The 23,563-nt window shown below is 50.4% G+C and overlaps 1 protein-coding gene across 17 annotated transcripts in view; it reads right to left on the bottom strand.

Annotated features, from left to right (window-relative positions):
- The window catches only part of LOC141926717 (uncharacterized), a 100,041-nt gene that overhangs the window by 49,782 nt on the left and 26,696 nt on the right, over nucleotides 1-23,563 (bottom strand). For 16 of the 17 annotated variants that reach the window (XM_074833014.1, XM_074833015.1, XM_074833026.1 and 13 more), the window contains exon 3: nucleotides 6,918-7,042. In XM_074833014.1, the coding sequence (XP_074689115.1) occupies nucleotides 6,918-7,042 (125 nt within the window). Of the gene's footprint in view, nucleotides 1-5,921; nucleotides 5,983-6,917; nucleotides 7,043-23,563 lie in introns of those variants that run through there. The other variant, XM_074833025.1, reaches the window with a different exon arrangement.

Below are 23,563 nucleotides of genomic sequence, written 5' to 3'. Positions count from 1 at the left end.
GCCCAGCGCCGGCTGACATTAGTGAGGATCTGCGCCTTCAGACACAGCATCAGAAAGTCTGGGGAGGAAGCAAAAGGACACCCCATAAAGAACAGTCGGTGCCTTTTCTTACCATTTCAGGAAACTCAAGAGTACTGTTAGACCATCAAAGAGCTGGCCTCTCTCCCTCATTAGGATTAATCAACAAGGACCCCGTGCTGGTTTGAACTGCGGCAAGCTGAAAAATTATCCACAGTGATTTGGTACCCGCAAGAGAGGATGAAAAACCACGAAAACATTCCCCACCTCCTGCACATGGTCCTGGGCTAATTCGATTGGGTTCGTTTTATTTCTCCAGGATTTACCCGCCGCTGTGATTTTATGCCAAGGAAGCTGAAGTGCTGGGAGCGTTCCTGTTGGCACGTGTAATGGCCGGAGCTTTCTTCCACAAAGCGTTTTACTACCTTTAAACACAGGCACATACGCTCTCCATCCCACGGGTGAGCTGCAGTGTTCTGCTGGCTGGGAGGGGGACTCACAGCCATTACAGGGGAGACACTACACACTCCATAAAGTCAGGGCGATCACCCTCAGCTGGGGGAGCTCTCGGGGAAATTCATTACCCTGCCGGGAGCACTTTCCTCGCCTTGGGCAGAAAAGCAATTCACCAGCTCTTCCATGGTCTTACTTTCACAAACAGCTCTCCAGGCACCACCAAGAGTATTTTCTCCCACGTTTGAAGGTGGAGGAGGGCACAAGGAAGGAATGACGCATGTAAAGCCATGCAGATATTTGATGTCCACGGGACAACACCTCACCCAAAAAAATGGGGTCTTGGAGACAAGTAGGCTCTTACAGACCTCGGTCAGGCAATGTCATCCACCCTTTGTACCTGAGTGGATTGAGAGACTGAGAACAAGAGGTGGATTTAGGTGCGGAGAGCTACCAGGGACTCTGCCTGCTTTAACTACAAGGACTTTCAGGTCCAATCTGGAAAGTCTGGAATCTGGCAGAGAAGAGTAGGAGCCGCCTGACAGACAGAAGAGCAAGGTAGAGGCAAGGTATCAAGAGTCAGTAAAAGCTCTTTTTTTTGGTCTAAGACCCAGGCTTCTCCCCTCCTGTCCACAAAGAAGGTCTGGCACAAGTGATGGGACAAATCTTGCCCCATTTTATGCCAACCATGACCTCAACCTGATTGTCCTGTCCCAACCAAGGGCAATACTCCCCTTGGGAGGAGAGCAAAATCATACTAATTTGGAATAGCCTTTTCCATTGCTACTTTAATAACCCCCATAACCTCTGCTTGCCACAGGTATGTTAGCAAGAGATGTAATTTCCTCTACACATGAGGAAATATCAAAACAAAAACAAGTGTTTCTAGGACCACCTTTCCTAGAACAGCCTGCTGTCCTTTTGCACGGAAACCAGCTGGCTTTGTAAGAGCCGTGCCAGATACCCCCAGCTCCTAAATACAAAGTTAACTTCCATCACGTGGCTCTTCTCACCAAAAGGCTTCTGCTCTAGTTCAGGAAAACATTTGCGTGCCAGGCAGCACTTAACCGAGTCTGTGTGCTGAGCGAACAAATAGCTTATAGAGGTGCAGGAAGGCTTTGTGGGAAACTAACTCTAAAGCTGCTTCTTGAAATATCTTAGCTATTTTTGAGCTCCTAGCCCCAACAAAAGGCACACAGACCATCATAAATAAGACTAGCAAGAAACCCCACGTCCCTGCATCCAGCCTCTGAGCAATGCCAAGTTACATCAAATAATCACTCCTGATCAGCTTTGCTTTAAACCAGTCCCAGTGCTTCCTTGCTCTGACCACTGGAAGGGATCAGCACCTTTCTGCTCTAACATGCAGGAGCCTTCTGCTTGTCACCAGGCTCCCAAGTTCATGGCCAGCCCATAACTAGCTGGTTTTGTGCCAACATCTGCTTACTCTAAATAGTTCTCCCTACCAAGTATTTCTGCTCCAGCATACACACAGCACATCACCTCTCAGCCTTGATTTTGCAAAGCCAAACTCTAAGTGTGATGGGAATTTTGCGCCTCTGAATTTCTCTGTGGGCTCCTTCAAACCTGCTCCCATTTGACTTCATTGGTCTTCAGAAAGAGTGGCCAGAGCATCCCCATTATTCCTGATGTGGTCTCACCAAACCAGCTGACCGCAGTGCTAACGCATCCCCCAGCCCACCAGGAACATCTCACTGGGGCTTCCTACAATCCCTGTTACTCCAACCTCGGCTGCATCTTGTCATCCTGCTGCCTCATACTCTTTGGAGAAAACACTGACCAGAAAGTTATGCAAGTCCCAGGATACGCTCTCCTGGAAGGAAAATGAAAAAATTTTTAAAAAATCCTAGAGACTGGGACTGAAGTCCCAGCCCTTCCTCACAACAGCTTTGAGACACACGTGATTTACTCTGTTCTCCAGCTCTGTAGGCCAGGGAAAGAAAAGAACTGCATGCTGGAGAGCTGGGCAGGATAACCAAATCTCTCCAGGGTTTGGAGGAGAGTGGCCCTGCAAAGAAAATAGACTAAACTTCCCATATCCCCCCTGCAACAGATTATCCCTCCAGGGCAGTTGTTCTCATTCCCTCAGGCACTCAGGCACTCTCACTTGCATGCTGAGAAAGCCCCAGGCATCTGGAACATGAATTTCCTTCAGCTCTTCCCCAGCGTGGGCAATATCAAGTTTGTTTAGACAGGGTTGCCTCATCCTAGCTTTGCTCCTCTGCATTCCCACCACAGAAAGGCAGTGGGGCGAGCTGGAAAGGTCCTTAATTCCTGGGAAGGGCAGCTTAAGTCCCACCAGCTCAGCCCAGCACCCAGGAGCTACCTTACATGCAAATAGAGCTGTCCCTTCATGAAAAAAGCATCGCCGTGCCTGCAGAAGGGACCTGGCAATGACTTCTCCCTCCCAGGCAATTGCCCAGATGATCCACAGGCACAAAATACCTCGTGCATCCCAACCAGCGGCACCTCTATTAATCACAGCCCTCTGCAGTTAAAGTTATTTAATTCAGAGGTGAGAGAAGCTGCTCAGCTGTTTATGTCCAAGGGTTAAACTTGCCCCAGCCGCACACTAAACACATTTTTTACAATCTGGCAGTGATCCTTGCCTATTAAGCATCTCTAGCTTCAGAGAAGAGGTATTGATTTATTTCACTTTTATGGCTGGAGGTATTTATTCTTATTTGCTTTCTCGTTTCTTCACCCCAGCTGGGGTGGGGAGATGAGGAGGAGAAAAAAAAATTACAAGGCTGGTGGAGCCAAGAGGTGATGATTCATGGTTTTCTGATGGAGGGCACAAAGACTGGGACAAGGGAGGTGGGGACCAGCTCCCGGGATACACCAGGCTTTGTCACAGCTTTTGTTTTTGTGATGAAGAGAGGCAAATATGTGGCTGGAAGAAAAGGAAATAATATCAAACTTCAGAGGGAAGGTTCCTATCGAAGTTGTGTCCCCATAGGGTGCTTTGTGAGTTAGAGCCTGATTGATTTGTACTGGCTAAGGACCTCAGCAAATCTCTCCTGTGGGAAGAAGATCAACGTTTCCCCATATCTTAAAGCCAATCTGGAAAGGAAGATAAAACCATACTGCTGCAAGAGACAAGCGTGGACTAACATCCCTGATTTTAGCCCATTCCCCATACTGCCACAGACACCCATTTCCAGGCAAGACTCCTGGGCAGGGCCCCCACTCCAGTTTCTAACACGGTATTTCAATCTCCTCCTGCTATAACTGATGTTGGAAGGTGGCTGGCTTTGTTCTGCAGGGCCAATACAAACGCAGATTTGCTATTGCACCCTTCCAGATGTTTCTTTGCACACAGGTGACATCACATCCCCACGAGATGCCTGGGGATGTGATGAAAGCAACAAGAGGATGGTTCAGACCTCTCCAAGACAGCAGATGCTCTGGTTCATTGCACGACCCTCATCTCATATGCCCAGCTTGTTCTGTCTCCTGTTTAGGAGTCTGCTTCTCAGAAATGCCCAAAAGTCACTCACTATAAAAGAAACAAAACCACGTCCATTTTCAGCAGCATCCAATGTCAATGCATCAGCCCTAAGCTCTGCCACAGAAACTTCTCGTGACACAGGACCAGACATAAAGCATCCTGCTCTCCTGGACTATTTTGGTAGCAGGAGAGTTTGGGGAGAGGATGCCTTCCACTCCTGTGCGCATGTAACAAGGATGCCACACAAGCCTGTGGACTGTAGGCACCATTTCACGCTTTCTGGAAACACAGTTCGTATCTTGGCTTCTAAAATCCCACATCAGAGAGTATGGGGACAGAAAGTGAGCAAGGGCCTGGTTGAAGCACTGAAAGTTGGGAGAAGAAAGGGAGGTAAGTGCCAGGGGGGGAAAGAGCAGGGGTAACTGGACAAGGAGAGATGAAGCAGGTCTTGCTCCAGCAGGGAGAGCTGGAGCGAGTTTGAGGGAGGTGGGAGGTGAGTTTTGGAAGCTCTGGGGTGAGAAGGATTGGGGGCTCAGGATCCTGTAGAGAGCAGCAGCAGCCCTGGAGCACAGCGCACCCCAGGTCAGAGCCTGTGGTCAAGGACTGGAAAAAAAAAAACAGTAAGGATTTCTGGGCAATTAGGAGCCAGTCAAAGACCCCTTCTTTGCACCCCACTGGACCTGCAAAACCCAGGGTCTCCAATCAGCCCCAAGGTCCCAAAGACTGTAAATCCCCCCCAGAGGCCTTGTGCATCCTCTGACAATTTATCCTAGCCCCAGGGAAAGGAAAATTTGAGCTCCCATCCTATCTGCTTGTTTTCCATCCCTCCTGCTTCAAAGAGAAGCCCACATTTCCATTTGTCAAACACAACACGCAAATACAGAAAGAATGAAAGGAAGAAGTGGGCAGGCAGGCAGGCTGGTGGCAGATAGCACGGGAGCCGCCACTGAGCACAGCCGGTTCACGCTTCATTAGCATCCTCTCTCACCAAGCTGCGAGCACAGCCTTTCAGTCTGGCTACACACAGACAGAGAGGGAGGGAAGGAGGCACATTTTCCATTTGGAGCCCATCTCTCTGCTTCTAAAACCTGGTTAACCCCCACCGAGGCTTCCTTGGGCTCAAAGGTGCACACTTCTGCTCCAGCATCTCCCGCACTAGTTAAATATACCTTCAGGCAAACGTCAAGAGTGAGCCCAGTTTGAAACTTATTGTGTTGTCAAGATGACAAGTGCTCTGCCAGGCTGTTAGTCTCTGCTGCCCTTCCTGTGTCTGTTCCCCCTCCCCTTCTGCTCATTAGAAGCTCCCTTGATAAACCAAGGCTTTTTTTTTTTTTAATCATTTAAATGTTTTCTTAGCTTCAAAACATCAACAGCTGCAGGACTGAAAGAAGAAGAATGCTTTCCCTCTGATACAGATGAAGATTCAGCCCTCTGCAGTGTGGCACGGTGGGCTGGTGGACAGAGAAGAGCCCCAGCACGTTGTACTCATGTGGCAGTAAGGAGGAGCTCAGCCTGGAGGTCTCAGTCCCGCATGTGGACTGGCTGTTATCAGCTCATGGCAGCCTGGCAATCCTGCCAAGGGAGTCAGGGAGCCAGGCAGCATGTCCTGCTGCAGCCTCGCCTACCCCAGCTTTCTCCCTTCTCCCATCCAGTATGATCTTCAAAGCCCCCTGCTTCTGTCCCCCCCATGACAGCCCTCACAGGCAACCCAAACCCGTGTTTACACGAGGCTAGAGCCAAGGATGGATCCGGTGTCCGGATGATGTTCATGAGCGCCAACAGTACAGAGCAAAAAGTCCTGACAAAGGAGCCCAGGAGCCAGGCAAGAGGGCAAGCTGGAAGTCAGACATCTGGAAGTCCAAAACACAGGCTAGGGACAGAGCCCAGCAGCCTGTTGGCTGTCATGACTGATCCCAGCATAGGACTGCAGTGACCTACAGGACAATTGTCCTCGCTGTCCTCAACGCTTCCCCTTTACCTTCAGTAAAGCCTGCTCATGGCACATTCCTCCCCACACGACCCTGCCAAACCCCAGGGCAAGGGGGGTCAGACCCTCCCCCTTCCTCCAGCGATGGTGTGGGGTCTCCTCTTGCAGGGGGAGGCACTGAGGGTTGACTCTGGTCTTGGGTCTCTGCATGACAGACGGGAGGGGAAGATCAGCAATAGGGCACACAGCTTTCTCCTCCCCAGCCAGCTTCTCAGTCCCTGTGCCTCCATGTCCTTGGATTTCTGCTCCTGGTTGCTGGGTCCTTTAAGCTTATCAGTTAAGGATGGAGTAAACTGGTTTTGAGAAGCACAAACCAAACTCCCCTTGAAAACAAGCTGGTGCACTGAACCTTCCTACGGGCCTTTTCTATTGCATCCTCCTGCTCAGGTTCCTCACAGCAATAAAATAATAATTCTTCTGCCCCGTTAGATGTGCTGGAAAGCATCTTGACCAGCAGGCCAAGCCCCTGGAAAAAGCCTGCTTTAGGTCTTGGCCAAGCCACTGAATCAAAACAGCTTGAGAGGGGAGATGAATTAAACATTATCTTCTTTGCCTACAAACAAAGGCCTGGGGGTGAGAAATAGAATCTATCTGAAACAGAAGGGACCCATGGGACTGTCAGATACTCCTCTACTCCTCTTGCCACAGTTCACCCTCCCCATCAAGCTGTAGTCCAGAGTTAAAGCTTTCAGTTTTCACTTATACCCTGGCTTCCTCAGGAAAAGGGCTTTATACAGCCGTGCAATGTGCCTGCCCACCTGTCTCCCCAACACATGCTCCCCAGCAATTCTGGGACCAGCTGATGAAGACAGAGGTATTGCAACAAGGAGGAGAAGTGGTCAGAGGAGAGATTCTGCTACTGCTCAGAGCAATCTTCCCTGAGCAGCACAGTGGAAATAGATCTTCACCGCCTTCAGTGGTTCTCACAGTGTCTCCCAAGTGCTGCTTGCAAGTCCTGCAGCTGAATGGCCACGGGAGCCTGCCTACCTCGCCTGGGTTCTTCCCGCGTGGGCAATCTGTTCTCCAGGGCTGGCTCCCACCATTCCTTCCACGAGTACACACAGCATCTGGCACAACGGGTCCGTAGCCTGAGCAGGGGCTTCTTGGTACCACTGACAAATAAATAACCATGATTAGCTCCTCCAAATGAACATTCCCATCTTCTAATAAACATCGTAAAAAAAGGAGAAATGAGACTTAATTCACTTTTATTGTCACAACTGACATGTTGCAAAATCTTAATTGGACTGAAAAGAGTTTCCAGTAAGGAGATGCTGTTTAACTAACTCATTAGCAGCAGCCTGACAGAGACGGATGCTCCAGTTTTAGGAGGCGGCAAAAAGGAAAAACAGATTCCACCCCATACCCTGGACACAGTGCATCCCCCAGAGAGCCCCAGGAAGGGACTCACGTTGAAGAGTCTCCTCTAACTCAGGCACACAGCAGCAGTGTAGCACACACCCATTCAAACATCCGCCCTGCGTTCCCTTCCACCAATCTGCATCAGTCAATAACAACCCCAAAAAGGCAGCTGGGGGCAGCTACACTCAAATTGAAAATATTTGAGTCCTTTAAAATTGCCCTTCCTATTCACTGCCTACAGGATATTGAAAAGGCCCTGAGCAACAAGGGTTCTTTGCAAGCTGTGCTTCAACATCTTCTCCAGCACCGTTTCCACTGGCATCCTCACAATGTGTTGGGAAGGCAGGCAAGGAGTGTAGCATCTCACCCTTCTCCCAGAAAGCAGAGGGACCGCTTTGCCTCACATATAAAAAAAAAAAAATCAACCCAGGGACCAACTCAGATAAAACATCACCCCAACAAGGCAAACTTTCCAGTAAATTCTAAAACCCAGGGGCTGGAATGAAAAACACTGTGTAGTTGTCAGTGCCACCCCAGCACCTCAGACTCAGACAGAAAGACAGCTCTGTGCCAGTTGTTCTACCCAGCAGATCTGGAGCAGTGCCTGGCTGGTTTACTCCAGCTCTCTCTGTCCCAATGCAGATAAATTTAGTTTTCTGCTCTCGCTGCCTGGGGAAGAGTAGGGAGGGGGAGCTGACATCTTTCAAATGAGACCTTAAAAATAAGCTGTCTGCATGTCTGGACGTTGAAGAATCCCAGGCAGAGCTTTGTCTGGATAAAAGAGCTTGCTCCAGCACCCTAAGCAGGTTGTACCCTAACCAGACTGCCACCCACCCAGAAACAGCAGCACTTCAGTAGCATAACAATCCTTGCTCGTAGCGCAATTGTCATGACCAGCATTTCTTGCTGTGCCCGGGATGCTCTGGGGGTGCCACCATGTCATATGCTGCATACACATGCAGCAACAGTCTCTGCTCTTCATTTCTTAAGGTCTTCACAGAGATCTGGAGGACAAGGGGCTAGAGCAGAGCCAGGAATAAAAGTCTAGATCGCTCCTCTTCCACAACTGTGACCCACTCCAGTCACTAGCCCAGCTTCCCTTCCAACAAGACGCTTGCTTTCCCTGGGGCTGAAAGCTGCTCTGTAAAGGCAAGTAAGTATTTGATAAAGAAAGTAACAGGATGAATAAAACCATGTGTTTGTACAAGAAAGCTTTTGCTCTGATCTTTAGTGCTGCAGTATGTTTTGACCTACTATTGCAAGACTCAGCTACATCTTCCCTCCCTCCAGAATGTGACAGAAGGCAAAAAGGAAGACGCGGCTGATGCCGCAGAGCCCTGTGCTGGGATTCCAGCTGACAAACAGCATGAGCAGAGCTGCCCCCACACACACACGGATTAAAACCCACACCCTCTGCTCTCCTGTCACCTGCAGGAGGAAGTGCACGCATACATACATACATATATACACACATATGGGCCTGATTCTCCACTCAGATGCTTGGTGAAATACCAGCAGCCTCCAACAGGTTTGTACGCGAGGAGAAACACACCCACGAGATATATTTCCTAATGAGGGCTGACATTTACCAGTTACCACAGATCCTACGTTACCAAGAATAAAACTTACAGGCAGAACCATCTCTGCTTGGACAGGGCTGTTTTCTGGCAGCGAGCCAGCAGGGTGGAGGTGGGCGCAGGCTCCAAACAGTCCCAGCAGCGACGGTGTGCAGAAAACGTAGGGACGGCACAGCCACCCAGCACGTACAAGGAGCTGAAGCTGGGTTTGCAAGTGGTATCTGCTCTTGTGCGGCATCCAAGGGCAAGATCAGTGACTCTTAAGTGGCCTTCTTTGTACAGCTTCTCCAGACTGTCTGGCTACTATATAACCCTGTTGGCTTATCAACTCTGTTAATACAGAGGGAAGAGGGCCACTCAGTACTGCTATCAGAGGCTTGCAGAGAAGATCCCAAAAACAACTAACAGACTGCTGGGATCCCAACCAGGACAGGATTTCAGCTCAGAGGTTTACTCCAGAGAGCTTTAGCACCAGCTCCTCTTCAGCATGGGCAAGTTCTGAACCACACATGAACTAACTGCATTTTGCAATGGCCTCCAAACCCTTGCTGGACATGCCTCATCTGATTTACTACTGCTGCCAAGGAAGGTGGATTTATTCCCAAATTTAGCAGCCGCCAAATCAATGCGAGAGTGTTCACATGGGGATTTGCCACAAGCTTTTGTTAAGCCAGGGCAGGACTTGCACACTGAACAGCCCTTCCCTCAAGAGGCATCAAGCCCACAGCAAGCAGTGGCCTTTCTCCATCACAGCGCGGGTTGCTCATGAGGCGTCTCACTCCTGCCTAAATCCAGTGGTGATCCTGTTTGGAGCTGGTCACCCACCTTTCACAGATGACACAGTGACAGAAGACAAGGAGCTGACAAGGAAAAGAGGTCAGTGCTCTGAATTGTTCTTTTAAACTTCAACCCTAGCTTGGCATGCAGGGCATGTGGCAGTGGGTTTATTTTTCAGCAAACAAGTTTCCTTTCTTCCAATCAACTCTGAGGCAATGAGAGGTGGGTTTCAACACGGTATAAATCTGCCAGCGGCGTATCAAGGCTTCTGAATAGCAAGGGCACAGACAATTGTCCGGTGAAAAAGAAAAAAAAGGTCAGAGCAGTAACTCTTGCAGTATTTGTTCCACAAACAGAGAAGGTTTACACAGCTTTTCTGGGCAATTATTGGGCAGGAAATAAATCTCAACAGAAACTCATCTTCTTCTCCCGCTTTGCAGCTGAATCTCTTTGCCTCACGCCCCTAGCAATGTCCCCAAAATGCTTTGCAACAAGATGTCAGCTACACAACCCAAGGCTGCACCCCAAGAGCCAATGGAGAACTGTATTAAATTTAATAGCATTGCTCCAGGTAATCTACGACCGCTTATAATCAATTGTCCATGCCCGCTGCAGCATGACTATAGCTGTCTTCCCAGGGCTGCAGGTGCAGGACTGGCAGAGAAAGCTTCTGCACAGGCTAGAGATGAGAGCGAGCTCTCGCACGGCCTTGAGCACGTGGAGAGGCTGGGAGGCAGCCAGCCCACCCCGGCTGCCACGCTCCTGTTAAACCAGGGTTCAAGGTCTCTCGAAGGATTGGAGAGCCCAGGCATGAGCACACCAACTCCAAAGAGACTCTTATCCACAGCGGGGGGGAGAAACACCACGAAGGAGCCAGTCTCTCCCCTTTGGCATCAATTCAACGAAGCAAGAAAAGGATGACTGTCTCTGTTGTACGCAGAGGGAAAACAATGCACAGGGAGACAGGAATTTCTCCTCTGCTGTGGCATCTCCTGCAGCCTCTGACACCCCATATCTCGTCCACGCTCTGCAACACCAGCCTGGGACCGGCTCCAGGCTCCTCTGCAGCACTGGTGAAGCAGAGCATGAGCAGCCCCAGGTGAGGGGCCAGGGCTGGCAGAGCCAGGCCAGGCAAAGCAGGCAGAGGGGACAGAGAAGGCAGGGAGAGCAAGGGGAGAGCTTCAGGAGTGGGGCTTGCTGCTCCCACTCTCGCCACACTGTCACACACTTCAATGCTTCCCTTGGTGGTACCAGCAGAAGTTATCTCCTCAAACCAACACCAAAAACTGAAGAGGTGGCGGTGGCCCCAGATCCCAAGTCTGCTGTTATCACCACGCCAGACAAATTCAAGCAAAATCTGGGTCTAGCCTTTATTACTGGTCTGCAGAACAGATCTAGTCCTCCCAAGATGGGTATACTTGGACTCATAAAACTCCAAGAGCCAAAACATGTACAAACTGGTTGCCTGATCTCTTGCTCAGACCTTTACCGAACATGGTGCTTGCTTTCCACCCTGCTCAGCTCTTCGGGGGACCTTGGCAAGGGGCTGTATTTTCTTGCCAGCTCCCAGAAGGATGTAAGAGGGAAGAGTTACAGGACCTCCGTCTCCACGTGCTGCATTTCACAGTGGCCAGAGGCAGGAAGACATCCCCAGCTATGTGAATCTTCCTCTCCTCCTCTTGACCACAAGCAGGTTGAGCCCATGATAAAACATGGTCAGGAGGAGCCAAGCGAGCTCAGTCCCCCCGGGAGCTGCACGGACTTCAGGGAGAGGCCAGAGAGGCCAAAGGCACGCAGCAGCTGGCTCCTCAGGCAGCCCATCAACCCAGACTGCTTTTGGAGGGTCCTGCAGTGTGAGCCAAAAAGATTTTGCTTGAACTAATGCTGTCTGTGAAAGACAGGAGCCTGCTGGTAGGCCTCCAAGCCTCCCTCCATCCTGTCTGCCTTGGCAGTGATGGACAATGAAAGCACCTGTTGCATCAGCATCCAGGAAAGATGATAAACACAGGCATGGACCCTAAGATGTGGTCTCCATCCAGGTCACATCAGAAGCCCTGAGAAAGGCAGAGGGTACTTAGCCCAGCATCCCCATCACTCAGGCACTGAGCAGAGCCAGATGCAGGGACGAGGTAGCAAGTAATGGCTCTAAGCATGCAGGAGCAACTACAGCCCTCTCTCCGGCAACATTTGCCTTCCCTAACCTCCCAGCTCTTCTCCAGCCAAATGGCAAGGCTGTATTTCCAGACATGCACCCTCCACATATATTGACTGCATCAGAGGGAGCACAGTCCTCTGTCTGCATCCTCAAGCACATGTGGGAAATGAGCTGAGCATTATCAACGCGGAGCCCTTTACCAGCAGCTCCCAGTCACAGCAAGGGACTCCCATCAGCTTCAAAAACCCCAGTACCTCCCCAATTGACCAGCAGTTGTCTGAGCAATGAAGCCTGAGCCAATGTCATCACACAGAGGGAAGGACAGCCAGAAAACTACTGTCCAGCCTGCTAAAACCCCTGGTCCCCTGAGGTCACAAAATCCAAGTCACTTGCACTGAGGAAGCGATAAGAGGCAGCGGGGTGCTAAGCTGTCCACTTCAGCCCGGTGTAAATCTCTGAGCTCCTCCAAAGCTCAGCACGAAAAGGAATGGTACAGTTTGCCTGAAAAGCAGTCACTGGCCTCCTGAACAGAAACATTGCCATCTAGAGGCCCCTTGCCTCATTTGTGGAAGGGCTTGGGAAAACTTGGGAGGGATGTCCACCCTCCACAAGCCCTCGTACAGAAGATGAGACCTGTTGGCAGGGACAGGGGACCTGAGGTTTAGGAGTGCGTGGGCCAGACTCCAAGGGATCTTAATCAACACTGGCTAGAGAGCTTTAAAGGATGTTGCAACACTTGGGTTTTTCTTTTCTCCTTGGAAGAACTTGGCCAGAGCTGAGGCGAATGTTCCTCCTGCTGTGGTGTGTCTGAAGGCTTGCCTTTCCCTCAGCAATCCACCTGGGGAGACATGAGCTGGGGAATCTTCCCTACACCGTGGCCAGACCATCCTGAGGTGACTGAGCTGTCCTGTGGGGCAACACCAGTGGAGCCTTACTGGAGAGTCTGTGAAATGGAGATAGGTGTGACAGCACCTGGCTCAGCCATGGATCTCAAGCCCTTTCTGCACACAAGGAAGTGCAAAGTCTGCTGTAAAGGTGGGCTCAGTTCCCAGCAGACCCCACTTTGGACCAGGTGCCTGGTCCACAGCAGAGACGTTCTGCAGAAGCTTTTTTGCCCCACACTCTTCTCCAAGTTAACAGCCCCTCACAGGCTGCTCTGTCTCCATCACACAAGACCAGAGGCATGTCAGGCCATGTAGTAGCACATCAACTAGCACCTCCTGGTCAGCAGAGAGAGGCACGTCCTCCAGAGAGGAGTATGGTTCAGGCAGCAAACAAGTGTCCCCTGCAGGGTTGCCCACAGTGTCCTCCCCTGGCACGTTCAGTGCTGTGGAGATCACACCTACACCAAAGGCCCTGGGAATCCCAGCCCCAGGAAACCTGAGGGACAGCAGGGGAGGCTGGAGGGGGCTGAGCAAGGTCTGCAGGTAGTCATGCAGGCTGTGAGAGCAAAGAGCACGCAAGCACAGAAGATGATGCTCCCTCTCGAGCCCTGAAGGGAGCTGAAACAAGCACGAGGAAGAGGGAGAGCATGGCTGAGATCATGGCCCTGACAGCAGGGGCAAGCTGGACATGAAGCTGGGGGTCAGCAAGACAAGGAAAGCAGGGGCTTGGACAGAGCACAGGGAGAGGATGTGCCAGGGACTTCAGTCAAGGTCAAAGGCAACATTTTCATTTGGGGTAAACAGAGGCTGGCCCATTGAAGTCTGCAGTTGTAGACTGGCTTGCACCAGTGAAGAACAGGAGCCGGAGCATGTAGCCTCTGAGCTGAAGAAACCACTCAGCCCTACAGAGCAGCCCGCAAGTGAGATGCAGATCTCTGCAGGCTGGCACTTTAGCTTCTGGTCTCACCCTCCAACATCCCCAGCAATAGCAAGGGCTGTGCCACTACGTGGTCATTGTCACACCCAGAAAGTGGCCTGGACACCCTTAACTCTGCCCCGCAGCAAGTACACACCCCATTGCAATCCACCGCCGCAGTGGTGGGACACATCCTGGTGCTACCTCCACCTTTTCAAGCCCACCTGAGAGTGCCCTTCTCACACACGGTCTGCAACTTCAAGCACGTCCTCAAATCCAGACCAGTGCTTAGTTGGGAAGCTTTTGTCAGCAAAGATTAATTTCTGCGGTTTGCAGCTTTCTACCTGAGCTACCTCAGAGCTTGAGCTGTCTGGGGAGGAAGAGAAAAGATAATAAAATCCCCTGAATGTGTTGATCAGAAAGAACGTCTGGTCAGGTGTCCCGCAGTCCTCTCATTTTTAAACTGGTAAATCACCGGGTCTACTAAAGAGTAGAAAAAAACCCACCCACTCTGAGCTCTGGAAATCTCATCTGGGAAGGTGAGAGACTAGAAAAACACATTTGAACAAGGGTTTTGAAAAGAAACCCCTCTTCAGTCTTAATTAGGGCTGGTCTGGGCCAGGCAGCCATTAAGGTGCTTGTGCAAGGAGCCGCGGTTAGTACCCACTAATGGATGAGTAAGGAGACACCCCAGGATTAAAGCTACCGGCGCCTCCGAGGACCAACGGAGGGGAAGCTTCCTGGCAGCTTTTTCTTCCTCTCCTCCGCGGTCAGCAGGTTGATGATGGATGTCTGAGTCCCAACCCTCCTCTCCCGCAGCACATCATTTGATTTGCCGCAGACACGGGGCTGGAGGTCCCCGGCAGCGCTCTGTGCGCCAGGAGAGGTCACCGTCTCTTTGAATAACATCCTCCTGGAGTGCCAAGAAGTGACATCAAGCTTTGCCCCTTGCCACCCCCTTAGTATCACAAGGACGCTAGTCAGAGTCGGGGTTAGAGGAGGCGCGTTCCCTGCCGTCTCTGGCTGCCCAGACACGATTTATACCTGCTGTGTCAGACAGACATTTCTATATGTTGGCATGATTGCACATGCTGCCTCCCAGCAGCGCAGCACAGCTTATGGAGATGGGTGGGGAGACTGGGCTGGGCTGTGCCGGCTCATGACCTCCTCCAGCCCCCCTCCGCGGAGGAGAGCTAATCCCCCTTCCCCTGCCAGCGATGCTAGGCTGGCCCAGGGTACATCACTGTTTGCACACAGGAGACGTTTGTAAAAGGAGACTATATCCTGGGATGCCACTCTGCAAGGGACCATGTTGGACAACCCAAATTGCTCGAAAGAGTCGCTGCTGGAATCCCAAGACAACGTGAGAGCCAGCAACACGTCGGCACAAGAGGCACAGCCAGGATGCAGATCACATGGAAGGCACTTGCATCCCCATATCCTTTTCCCAAACTTCCCTCCCCGCTCCAGCACAGGCTTGCAAGCCTGCCTTCTGCTCTCTGACCCTGCTTTGACAGGCACAGCTGGTCCACAGATCAGCAGATCAGACAAACAAGCAATGGCACGTGGCTCACAGAGCCAGGGAGGAACAGCCGACACAAATAAGAGACAGACCCAGCCGCAGGGAGAGCGCAGAGGGAGTCAGTCGCGTGAAAAGGGGCAGCTCTGCAGAGCAAGGACCCCCGGCCATCCCGCGTCGTGGCTGGGAAGCTGCCCTTCTCCCAGCATTTGCAGTTTCAAGTTACTAAATGGCCTTACTTTCAAACAACCCTGAACATCTCGTAACAGGACAGGGTCTATGGTTGTGCTTTCTCCTTCTTCACCTCCAAACTCCACCTTCGTGGCTGCTCACCAGCCCAGACATGAACACATGTGAGCAGCCACCTGCAAACATCACCAACCGCTCTGGAGCCAGTTAATATTTATGGTGGCATCTCTGCTGTCCTCTCTAGCTGGCAGGACCCAGGATGACGGGGGAGGTGAGGGCATCACTGCGAGGCACTCAGCCTGAAATTACCAACACTGTCCCACCACTGGGTCACTCACCACAAGATCTTCTATCACCACGGCCAGCTGGGACCCTCGGTAATTTTCAGCTGCAAAGTCAGCATTCAGACAGGGCTGGTGCTGCTCTCCCAGCCACAAACTGTATATTTAAAAACCAAAGTGCAGATAGGTTAGCACTGGTGGGGGGGTGGCAAAGAGGGAGATGTTCATTTGTCCTTGGCAGAACAGCACCGCAGCACCAGCAAACACTCGGCTTTGAGGGCAGAGGAAAGCACTGGCAGCTACAAATTACTAATCAATGTCGGGTAATAACAACAGCAGCTAATAATGAAGGGCTGATCAGCTTACTATGGCAGTAATTATTCCTGACACCAGCCCTCAGAAGGAGCATCCAGGCTTAGCATGCTGTCTACCATGATGATAACCCAGGATAACTAGAGAAATTTTGTGCTGGAGAAAAGGAGGGGGGAAGAGAAAAAACCCTCAGCAATTAGCAAGACTTGTGGTGCTAATTACACTGTGAATGGTGTGCAGGCTTTGTCAGAGCTAACTTGAGCCTTCCCCATGACGCCAGGGAGGGATGCGAAGTGCCAGCACACCTTTCACAAAGCGGCAGTGACAAACGGTTTTGGCACCTGGTTATTTTTGAGAACAACACAACTCGCTGCTGTCGACACGGAACTTGATCTCGGCACCAACTCCTTGCCATCATGATTGCCTGGGGACAAGCCTCTCACCTCCATAGTGTAGAAACGGTTGGGCTTCTCTTCACATCACTAGGTGGTCCTGAGCCCACCTAATCTGGGTACAGGACCAATTCAGGATGCAAGCCTTTTGGTATGAGACACAGCCAGTGCAAGACTAGAAATCTTAATTTACCAACGTGTCTGAGGTGCGGATGTTCAAAACACGCTGTATTTACCCACAGCCGCTCGGGATCCTACGGCGATGATGCTCTGCAGCACTGCAGCAGCCTGGAATCAAAAATCTCCATCACTTCCAGCACAACTACTGGTCCTCCTGATGAAGAAAAGTTCCCGTCAGCAGCCGTTCACCAGCAGAGGAAGAATTATTGCACCCGGCAGGGGTAGCAGCATGAATGTGTGAACACAGGCGTGCTTCCCCCATGTGCTTCTTACTGCTAGAACAGGTGAGAAAAAATATAACAGCCCCAAAGGCTTGCGATCGCACATGCCTCCTCACCCACTTCTCTCCCAAGCACGCGTAATTAAGTGCACCGTTTTCTTGCACCTTCATTCAAGGAGGCTGCCAAATTGCTCTCTCAGCAGTGGTATGTATTTTATAGACGTGAGCTTCGCAGGAAGGCAGCTGCTTCAGGGTGTGGGTCACTGCGGTAGCTGGCGCCTAGAATCTAAGTTCTGCAAGTCCAGAGACGAACGAAGAGGTTGCAGCACTTCTCCACACAGATCAATGTGGTTACAGCAGCAGCAGGAGCACCCTGTAGCCAGTTCAGACCCCATCCTCCCCGGCTCTTCCCTCTCCTCCAAGGCTCACAGGCTTTGGCACCTTACAGGGAACGGGGGCTTTACCTCAGCCATGGTGTCTTTGCAGAGAGCCCTGCAACCCACCAGGAATACAACCAGACATTTCACCAGCCTGGCAAGATCCATCAATTTGAGACACGTCGGAGCTGCCTGTCAGCTCCATGTTCACGGCCTGCAAAACTTTCTAACACATCTCAAATTTGAGTCCTACCCCTCTCCCTCCCTGCAAGGGTGCCCTGTGCTGGCCCGGCCCCCCAGCCCGCTTGCAGTGCTGTGATACAGCCCACAATCCTATTACAGGGCAGCGTCAGGGGGACGCGGCTACCAGCCCTTGCACAAACAAAATCCTATTACAACGGAGATCCTGATTCCAGCCTTTATTTACAGAAATTATTATTACAAGGGACCCTGAGGGAAATCATGGTTCCAGGCTTTATACACTGAATTCATCATTGCTAGGGAAGAAGCCTCGTAACGTTTTGAGACACACTGAGATGCAAACTACTTCTGAGTTGTATGTCACGGAGTAGGGAGAGGAAGGGAAAAAAAAAAAAAAAAAACAACCCACAGCCTAAGCTGTCGCAGGAGGAGAGAAAGGGAACGGCATGCATATTTCTTTTGTCCGGCCCAAGGCAATTTCCATCTGCAAGGTGCACTAAATCCTTTGTACCACTCGATTAAATTATGGCTGACCTAAGCACAGATTGTTGTTCTGCCAAAAAAAGAGCAGTTCAGCCTCAGCATCCTCCGCAGGGCAAACAGCCACGGCCCTGCACGGGCACGTGGGCAGCCCGAGGGGGGCTAGGAAGGGAAGGAGGGGGGAGATGCTGCAGGGCTGAAGTGGTTTCGAGCCACTGCCACGTGCGATATCGCAAGCAGTGTCAGCACCGACACCGAATGCTGGGTTGGAGTCTGCTTTTGGGTGAGAGAATACAGATGAGGAAGGGGAGCAAAGTCCTTTTGGGTCCTCCTGAGATGCCACATTTGGATGTGCAGGGAAAGTCAAGGCATCCAGCACCCTGGGGCACTCTCGTGCCTCTAACACATAGCCCAGCTCGAGCACCAGCACGGTCTGGTGGCCAGGGCGTTCCCCTGTCACATACCCTGAGTGGTTGATACAAGCAAAGAGGGAAGGATTTTAATGTCCAATAGTGAACAGACAGGAGCAGATCAACCTGTCAGATGCACGCTGTTCAGGCACGCTGCAAGTGAGGAGGAGGAAGAAGAGGAGACAGCTGATCTTACACAGATCTACAGGATGGCTCTTAGAATTTCTCAGTGCAAAGCAAGCGAGGCATCAGAGAAGGGGAGGTGGTCTGTCCAGTGAAGTCCCATGACAATGCAGCATGTGCACTGTAGCGCCATCAGGGTTATAAATCAGAGAGCTGGCACCAGCCTAATCATATGGACCGCACCAGGCACCAGCAGAGTGACATACACCCACTACAGAGAGACCTCCTCCAGCAGAAAGGTCTCCCTCACCCTGCAGGTGCTTGGAATAAACAACCTATCATCACTTTGCTGGTACAGAGCCAGAAATTTTGACCTTAATGCCAGTTACACAGGCCAAGGATGCTCTGATAGTGCCTGACCTGCTTGCATTTTCAACCAGATGTTTCTTCAACCATTCCCACCCACCTGTATGGAGATTAGGCACTCCACTTGGAAGTATCTCCCCATGGTGAAGGGCCCAGAGACATGTCCAACATGTCACAACATCATCAGAGAAAGCCAAATCCTGACAGACAACAGGAAGGTCCCACAAACTGACACCAGTGGGTGACCATGACAGCTCTCCAGGAGAGAACCTGGAGAAATGGTGTTGCTCAGGGACAGCCCAGGTATGACTGGCATGTCACAGAGGGGACATCAGCACAGGGTACAATCTCAAATGCTGAACCAGGCTTCCAGAAATTGAGGCTGGAACCAAACTGTTCCTCCTTTGCGTCCTCAGTCAATTCTTATCTCCTGCTACTATCCCACCAGGAAGGGAGGCCGTAGTCTTCCTCACCTCTGCACCTCTTCCTCACCACTGCAACCAATGCAGCAGCCCTGACAAGGCAGGGTAACACGGGTGCTGGCCTCTGCAAAGCTGTTTGCCAGCGTTTCAAGGTGAATGACGACGCGGCTGCTTTCCTAAGTGTTAAGAACATGTTTCACTCCGGCTTTTCATCTCAAGCAACACACAGTGCCAAGGGCAGCTTGCCAAAAGCAAAATCACATGCAGGACGAAAAGCAACACCCCTGGGAAATCTGCATCCAATGAAGGCTGAAAAACTCCCCCCCAAAACTGACAGAAGCACAAGGTTATTCAAATCCCTCCCCTGCTGAGACAGTCTCTTTCAATTTGTTCAGTGGACAAATTTCACACCTCACCTGTGAAGTGACTACTTCCTGAAGAAGGAGGGACCATGGAGAAGTTTGAGCACAGCACAAAGCCAAGCCTGGATCATGCCTCTTGGTTTTTACCACTTCTCCCCCACCAAGACACGTTAGGAGTGAGATTTCAGAGAGACCAGCAATGTTGTTAGTGTCTGAGCCACAAAACAGCAAACCTAAGCTGGAAGGAACAATAGAGCCCTCTTCATGAACCCGTCCTGCTTATTCTCTTTTCACAGCAAAACTGGAGACTAAACTCACTCCTGTAACAGCACTGGGGATGAGTCATCTTGGCTGCTGTCAGCTGGAATGATAAGGATGAAACTGCACTGCTTATCAGCAATAACCCAGCAGGGAGGAGGCTGCAGGACCCACGAGAGGGGCTGAGGTTTGCATTAGGAAACTGAGCCCAAAACGGGGACATTCTCAAAAGCCCCAACCTTTTGCCCAATTCCTACACGAGCTCAGCATTGCTTCAAAGCCTAAAACCAAGTTAAACATCTGCTTGCAAAGACAGCAACTGCCTCTTGCAGCTGTCTATGGGGGAGAAAACTTTTGGGGGGCTTGATGACAATTTTAGAGTCAAACTGTGGCAAGTTCTTAATGTTTTCAAGCTGGGAGTCCTGCAGGGTCAATGGAGGTGGACTCACAGATCATAATGGCTCTGACTAATCACACCCAGCTCTTGGCTGGCTGCCTGGTTAAAGATCTGGATTATTCCAATGGGAAGCTGACCCTGATTTAAAGTGAAGCCCACATTTTACAGCTTCACATTGCAGCTGCTAGACTTTACCTTATGGACCTTTTTTTTTTTTTTTTTTTTTTGACATAGCTGTTTCCTCTCCCTCTTTCAGCCTACCACCAAGAAGCAGGACACTGGCAGCATCTCATAATTGACAGGTCTAAGAAAGCAACTTCCTGCCAGCAAACCAGTCTGATCCATTAAACAGCCGAGCAACTAAAACCACTGGTTAAAATTACTTGCAGCAGGACATCAGCCCTGGTTTCCTTAGGCCATGCCATGTTAGTATTTATTAATACCTAATAATACTAATACCTTTCCGCATGCATACTTTGCCCTCAAGATTCAAGAATAGGAAGCCTGTCGCAGAGAAAGAGTCACCCAAAATATTAGAGAAGACATTTCAAGAGCACCTCCCCAGCTCCAAAAGCAGCCCCTGATGTAGCTCTTGGCTCTCAAGACAGGTGCCCATGTTTCCGTGGCATGTTTAACCCTGAGAAGTCACGACTCACCGGCATTTTCCTCCTATAATTTCAAACGTAACAGGCCGTGTAATGCCAGCTCAGGCTCAGTGATTGACGATGGAGTGGGTATGCAAGAGATCATTTCCTACCCAAACATATATAATTTTGGCTGACAGCTATAATGGACATCAGAGCCTTCTCTCCGTGGGACATTCAGCCAGAGATCACCTCCGCGGGATCAGCTGTCTGACCGGAATACAAAGGCAGCCGTTGGCACTGAGACTGGTGCTTCAGGGACTGAGAGCTGAACAAGGCAGTTGCCTTCCCAAATGGCTTAGTAAAGCAGATAAAGGAGCAGTAGGTTTATTTGATGATTTAATCAATAAGATAATTATATTAATTCAATAGTTTGATACAAAGCCACTTCCTTTCTGTTTGATTTAACCGCGTTTCAGAATTTCATGGCTTAGCTGATCAAATATATAAAATCGCAAATTTGTGCTAATTAATTAAACAGCTGTATTTTCCTTAACTATGAATTGTGAGAGGCCCGGAGGCAGAGAGCGCTATCGCCCAGTGACCACGTAACAATGGCCCATAGATTTGCATCTAGTCATCACCCAACCAACGGTGGTAGAATGCACCTAAAAGGCCGGACAGTTGGTAGCACGAGGGGACCTGGCAGAGACCAGGAGATGCTGGTGCATCCACATTCTTTAAGTGTGTGCATCTACGCTTAATACAGAGGGGTCCAACCGCTGCTGGTAATGGAGTGAAGAAGGACTAGTATCAGGTATATAGTTGTTTTCCATTTACAGGGAAGAGGAGTAAACTGTCTTCCTTCAGGAGGGTGGAAGAGCCTAGGGGTGCATTTTATAGTCTTGTACCCTAAGGAAACTCCAGCTAGAGAAGCCAGTCAGCACCACCACCCCCCCTGCCCAAAGGCACTGTTAGATGGTGAGCCCCAACCCTAGTACTAACTCCCCAGAGAACCACTGTAAGAGGCTGAAAAGCCGTGGTAGGAACCTCTACCTTGTTAGACTGCAGGGAATCCCTCCCCAAGGCAGGGAGCAGGTATCTGTCGCTCTCCTCATAAAGGTACTCCTCACATTGCTGGGCAGCCCTGTTTGAAAAAGCAGAGTGGAGCAGAGCATCCTGCCAAGCTAGGGAGACTGGTGCTGTCTGTAATGATCCTTGGGGTTTTTGCCTTTCGGAAAAAAAAAAAAAAAATACACACTCAGGCCCCTGCCTGCAACTGTTGCCATACAGTAATTCCCAGTATTACCACAACCTGCTTTCAGTCTAATTCTCTCTTTTTCCCTCTCTCCTTTCTTCACTTGAAAATTAGCCAGCCCCTGACACTGCCAGAAGAGATGCAGTAAAGGTGATCGCAGGTCAGCCTCCTTCAAACAATTCCAGGGTCTTCTTGCCAGGTTCCTCTCTGGGTAATACCATCCCTCCAGCAAGAAAGAAAAGCCTCTAAATTAAAAAGACCTGGACAGCAACCCACCAGCTCCCACTCCTGCCCTGATCAATGAAGCTTGCTAATTAAAAGCAGTTGACCTGAGCAAAGAATGGCTTGGAGGAGATTAGCCCAAGGGAGACAAGATTTAAGAATTAAATTACTTGACTGGTCTGTTTCATTTTATTTTACAACTCCGGTTTTCCCTCCTCCCACACGCAGGTTAATGGTGGTTTTGAGGACTCAGTCACAATTTGTAAGAGCAAAGGAGCAGAGAACATGGTCCTGCTATCTAATTCACTGTCAAACACCACTGTCTGAGTGCTTGGGGCTGTCGGAGCAGCTGCTCCATCTGATCACCAGGTGACAACTGAAAAACAGGCGGGTGGCACTTAATTTCTTCAGTTTGATTAACTAGTCCTTTGCACCCTGCCACATCAGCAGGACTGTGAACAAACACACAAGCAATGCCTCAGACACTCGCTCTGACTCCACAGCCAGGGTCTCACTGATGTATTTATGTCTGCCTGCAACCCCTTGGCGATTTATGCCCAGCAATCAAAGGGAGATGACCACCACCCAAAAGCAACAGTGCTCAGGTCAGGTCCCCATCATCTGGCCTGATCAGCAACTTGCTGGTTTGAGTATCCCACCGCACAGAGTTATACAGCAGACAGGAGGTCCTAAGGCAAGCCAGCACAGAGCAAACACACCGGGTCTCACATCTGGGGTCTTGCAGGATGCACTGGAATAGCAAGGAAGCAAACAGAGGGCTGGGCTCTTTGGAGAGCTCTTGCATCTAATTTTCAAGGTCACTTTGCCCTGCTCACATCAGTGGGAACCGCAGGAGCTGAGCACCTCTAGAAACCCTATTAATAGGAGGCAAAGGAGAGGAATATAATGCTTCCTTGCTTCAGGAGAAGTGAATGGAAAGATGGGGTTTTTTTCCCCCCCATACAAGCAGAAATTCCGGTGCAGACATAAAATATGTTCCCCTCTGAACACCAGTATTCGAGGGCCTTCACGACAAAATAACTTTAAGGGGATTTGACCAGAGCATACGCATTTGCTCAGAGACACAGAATATTCTTGGGATAAAAGAGCAGCTTCCTAACAAAACACTTGAGATTTTGTATATGTTCCACATACAATCTTGGCATTCATTTTCTTTTAAAAAAAATCACTGCCTTGGAGTTGAGGGGGATAAGACCAAGAACAGGAGCCATGGCAATCCGATTTGTATAACTTATTAATCCACTGTCTTTTTTCCTCCTGCATCCCATTTCTTTCCTCATTCAAGATCCTTCTTTGCTTGCTTGGTGCAGACTCAGCCTGGCTGGTTCGGGAGCTCTTGCGCTCCCAGACCAGGTGCAACAGAACAGGTACTGCAGGTCGCTTCCACT

The sequence above is a fragment of the Strix aluco genome, chromosome 8, assembly GCF_031877795.1.
Source record: "Strix aluco isolate bStrAlu1 chromosome 8, bStrAlu1.hap1, whole genome shotgun sequence".
NCBI classification, from domain to species: Eukaryota; Metazoa; Chordata; class Aves; order Strigiformes; family Strigidae; genus Strix; species Strix aluco.
This window is presented reverse-complemented; position numbering and strand designations above follow the sequence as displayed.